Here is a 5,139-nt window from a genome sequence, read left to right as displayed (position 1 = left end):
AGCTGAATTCACGCTTGTTTCTCTTGCTCCACAGATTTGATGGCTTCGGTTTTTTATTTTTTACTTTTTGTTAGCATTAAAACCGGATATTGTCAGCTTTGCCGAGGCGTGTGGGCCAAACGTCAGTTAATTTGCCACACCCCCTGTCGCTGCTCAACGCCCATTTTAAATCAGCTTGTCAAACAAACTAAGCGAGTTTTAATTAGGTGATATGAAAAAAATGGAATTTATTTGTTACTTGCAGACGGAAATTAAAGAAATTATTGACAGTCATTTTTGCACACTACGGTTGGGCATATAGATTTGAAAATTAAGTTTAAATAACAGACTGATATACAGCTGGTGAATGAACTAAACTTATTTGTATCTTCCAAAATGCTCACATAAATCAAGGTAGGGTATTCCAACTTCGACGTCAATTGAACCAACTCGCTTATAAAGTCAATTAAAGGCAGATGACAGGGCTCTAAATTGGCCAAGTTAGCAGTTGTCTGGTGTCAGTTTTCTGTTTTTCGCGTGGGAAAATCAATTACACTGCCTTCGAGCGCTTGTAAATTTGCATATTACAGAAAATGAAATGACGTATGCGACATGTTGCCGCTTGATGTTAATTCAAATCATTGGATAAAATTAATTTTCACTCAAGAAAATTATTGCCTGCCAGGCATGGCCAATTGAATTTTCCATTTTCCTCTGGCATTTTCCATTTTCCATTTTCTATTTGCTGCTTTTCATTTTCCATTTTTTACTCGCTGACGACAAGTTCGCTGCATATGTTTGGCAATTCTCGACCTGACTACGTGCCGCTTACCTTGCCATGTGGCATGCGGCATGTGGCATGCCACAGCACTGCAGTCCACTTTTCTACTCTTCACCTTCTTCTCGCAGTCCTTCGATCCAATTAAAGTCACACAATTGAGCCACTTACACTTTAAGAATTGCATTAAAAATCTCATTGTTGGCTGAGTTTGGGGCCTGAGGTTTGGGTTATGGTTTTAGGTTCTGGTTGCTGGTTCGGTTCACTGCTCAGACAAACTTCCGTGTCTTGGACTGGGATTGGAACTGAGACTGGTTCTACGTGCTTGGATTATATTCTGGAGAGCTGTGAGAGTCGCTGGAAATTATGTTATGCATTTCACGTGCAACAAGTTGAAATCATAACAAGCCCAAGTTGCACTAAGAATAATACTTATATAACTGAAATGCAATGAAAATATTGAAAGAGCCGTTGTAGAAATTGAAAAACAAACCATTTTCACAAGCCCTTGTGTGTGTGTGAGAGTCTCTCTGTGTGTGTGTGAGTGTGTGTGTGTGTATGCTAACAAGAGACAAATACATTTCCTGCTACAATTTAATGTTGTAGTTGCAATTGCAATACAAGTTCTTGTTCTCATTACATTAACCAACAGCTGCCTGGCAGAAATTGCAGTTGCATTTGGTTAGACTTTATGTTAAGGAGACTTTAATGTTGTTCTTTTTTTGTGTTGACATTAAAGGTTAAGGGTTAGGCTATGTTTTTTTGTTTCCTTGATGATAAGTTATCTATAGAAGGCTTATCCTCTGATTACAATTCGAGATTGACGGGAATATTTTTAGTTAGTAATGAATATGATGTTTTCTGATGTTTATGTTGAGTAAAGAGAGTATTTTTCTACAGCTCCTGTCAGATACTTTTCACCGTCGGTGAATTTGCCATTCCCATAATTCGCATCGGTTGTAAAAATCTTATCGGTTTTTGTTCTCACAGAATCTGGTCACACTCCGAGACGATTTTCATCGGTGAGCACCAAAGTTTTTTTGATACTGTCCTTTCACACCATGATACAATTTTAAAAGGTCCTGATATCATTTTATCATGGCTTATTGATGGCTTATTAACACAAAGTATCGGTAAAAAAGGGATCATTTGATGTTTCAGCTGGGGAGAGAGAGTTTTGGTCTAGTAGCCCTGGCGAAGTTGTTTGCAGCAGTCTTAAAAATATTCGACATAGATCAGTTCGAAGTGGAGCAGTTGGGGAGGTGGCTCAAATTCAAACCGCACAGTAGTTAAAAGTCCAGTTTACAATGGCCATGAGTGATAAGCTGCAAGTATTTCCATCACGGGCCAATCAGGTGCTGATGAAGCAGCGAATTCTTGCCGCCAAACGTGGCATGGGTCTGCTGAAGAGAAAACGCGATGCGATCGACTTGAAGCTGCGGGATCTGAGGCGACAAATGGGTGACAAGGAGGAGACTGTGGACCATTTGATGCGTAATGCCATATTCTCAGTGGCTAAGGCAAATCTGCTGGGCACGGACTTTAAGCCCGTGATTGTGGCGGACAGTGAGAAGGGGAAGACATTTCTACGCAGGCGCATGCAGAAGATTGTGGGCATTGCATTGAACTACTTTGAACTGGAGGTACACGAGGAGGAGGTTGCCTTCCCCATGACCGGTCTCAGTTGCGGGGGGCAGCAGGTGCACAGGGTGCGAAAGTACTTTCTGGAAGCACTCAGGGAGATTGTGGAGTACGCGTCCTTGGAGTATATGCTAAGGATGCTGACGACAGCCTCACATCAGACAAATATGCGAGTGAATGCCCTGGACTATGTGGTTATCCCAAGGCTGGTCAATACTCACGTCTATATTTGCGGTGAGCTCGAAGAGTTCGAACGCGAGGATTTTTACCGGCTGAAGCGATCGCAGGCCAAACAGCTGGAGGCCAAGATTGCCTTCACGGAACTCATCAGGACCAAGAACATGACGGACGAGGAACTCGCCGATTACCTGAAGCGTGGCAGGCCCGCTCATCCCGTCGCCGATGTCCAGTTCGATGTCGATGTGTTCGAGTACAAAAACCTCGAGGAGCGTCTTCGGGAGGCTTACATGCGACGTTCCAGTCGTCGAGACAATGCCACGGAGGAGGCAAAGCTGGATCCCAATGTGAAGGCGTTCATTGATCAAGTTGCCTTCAAGAATGATCCTCGCGCCAGTAAGGCCAGTTTCATATCCCTAAGCAGACGTGTCCTCAAAACCGAGCCAGAGTCCTCACAATCCTCAACTTGCAGCGAAAAAACTAACCGAAATGCATAAATTATACGTCATTTTATAAAAAAAATCTAGTTGACAGGCAATGATAAATTAAGTATCGGAATTTTCCCGATATCATCAACAAGTTACACCAGTCGAAAATAAAGCACAACTCTTTGCAATCCATTTCGAAAACGCAATTAGATTTGAGAACATTTTATTGTATCATTTCGAATGGCCATAAATTTCAGTTAAGGACAAATAACCATCTAAATGTGGAAGCATCAGTTTATTTTTACCTTATAAGTTGCTCGTTAGCCAACATTTCACCTGCCCCAGTCGACAGCAACAGCAACAGCAACAACAACAACTGTGCGGCACATGCAACATATGCTGCAGAGACAAGGCAAACCATTCAATGGGGCAGAGATTGGTGGCGGGCAACAGCAATTGCTGCAATCCATTGCCAGTGCGTCTTTTGTGTTGACAAATGCATATTACAAAATGCAACTGGCCATAACAAAAGGACGTCTATTACGACACATGATAAAGAGAAGGGGGTAGATAGAGGCAGGGGTAGAATGGAGCAGAGAGGGAAAGAAGAACAGAAAAAAAAATAATACACACACATGCAACAAACTCATAACACAAATATTGTAAACATGCAGCACTTTTTGCTCTTGTTGCTGTTGTAAAGCCTGCAACACAAAGGCTTACAGCAACAGCAACAGCAGCAACAGCAACAACAACGACAATGACGACGACAACAACTTGCAACGTGCGCTGCGGTGAACTCACGTGTTAGAGAAAACAAAACAAAAATAACACAACAACAACAACAACAACTCAGGCGCAATGCAGAAAAAACTATGTATCTACGAAAAAAAAAAATGCTGCAACAATTGGCAGCAACAACAGCGAGCAGAGCTTGCAGCATCGGCAACACTGTGGCAGCAACGGTAGCTCCAAATAATAAAAGGATGATAGTCAAAGTTTAATGACAGTTCAAATGATGTTGCCGCCGCAGTCAACGCTGGCGTTGCAGTTGCAGCCGCTGCTTCTGCCGCTGCCGCTGTCGCTGCCGCTGCTGTTGCTGCCGTTTGCTGCATTGCTGCACTTTGCGATGTGACGGCAAACAAATGCATGAGGTTGCACTCTAATCAGGACTATAATAGCTATTGCAAAGCTTTTGCAATGTATTTTATTGATATTAAGAATAGAAAATAAAACAGTTCGATTGTCAAGTTAAAAAAGGATAAAATAATAAGTTTTGAAGAAATTGTAAAGTTTTAGCTATGTAAACTATTTAAAAAATAAAGAAAAGTAATTTAACATTTTAAAAATGTCTGTCTGCATATACGGAATACTAAAGCTTTATTTATAAATTCAAACTACACATACAAATCTATAACTTTTATTTTTCTACATTTTTATAAGAAAAAATCTTTGAAAATACTTGATATTCAGAACAATAGGAATTCTTTAAATGTAAATCTTTGATTCAATTTCATCATCAAGTAGAGTAAATCAGTTTCGTTGTAAAAATCAGCTGCATTTTGCATGTTTGATTTCATTTTTCTCATTTTTTCCACATTTTCCCAGTGCGCTCTGTTGCCATTGATATTATTATGATGGTTGCAGGCACAGAGAAGAGGCACAAGCGGCACAGGCAACATGATGTTGCAACATGCGCTTGAACATAATAAATTTTTATGCATGATTTCTCACATTGCATGTGATGGCTGCCACTTGATGTGCCTGCTGCTGTTGTTGCTGCTGCTCTGTTGTTGCTGCCACATGGGGCGTATGAGCATTCAACGTACGAACCGAGACTCAACGAATGAGAAATGTGCATTTTAAATATTAAAGTAATTTATGCCAAACATACAAATAAAGTACAAATCGTTAAATATTTAACAGCTTTGAACAACACATATATAAATACGTATTTCATTTTAGTTGAGACCCAATTCTACAACGTGTCGTTCCCTTTTCGCATTCTTCATATTTTGCAATAGAAGTCATTAAAGTTTCTCCCAACACTAAAAGTGACAACACGAAATGGAAGAAATGCCTTGTGTTCTAGTACGCCAAGATCAAAAGGCCAGACAGAGACATCAAATGGAAAAT

At 40.7% G+C, this 5,139-nt stretch overlaps 1 protein-coding gene across 1 annotated transcript; it reads left to right on the top strand.

The window, feature by feature from the left end:
* Positions 1–1,985: 1,985 nt before the first annotated feature.
* LOC117783875 (V-type proton ATPase subunit D) lies at positions 1,986–3,195 on the top strand. The gene has a single exon (XM_034621431.1). The coding sequence runs from the start codon at positions 2,065–2,067 to the stop codon at positions 3,070–3,072; it is 1,008 nt and encodes a 335-aa protein (XP_034477322.1). The 5' UTR covers positions 1,986–2,064; the 3' UTR covers positions 3,073–3,195.
* Positions 3,196–5,139: the final 1,944 nt, after the last annotated feature.

This window comes from Drosophila innubila (genome assembly GCF_004354385.1).
Source record: "Drosophila innubila isolate TH190305 chromosome 2R unlocalized genomic scaffold, UK_Dinn_1.0 1_C_2R, whole genome shotgun sequence".
Classification (NCBI taxonomy): Eukaryota; Metazoa; Arthropoda; class Insecta; order Diptera; family Drosophilidae; genus Drosophila; species Drosophila innubila.
Note: the sequence above shows the minus strand (reverse complement) of the source record. Positions and strands in the feature narration are given on the sequence as shown.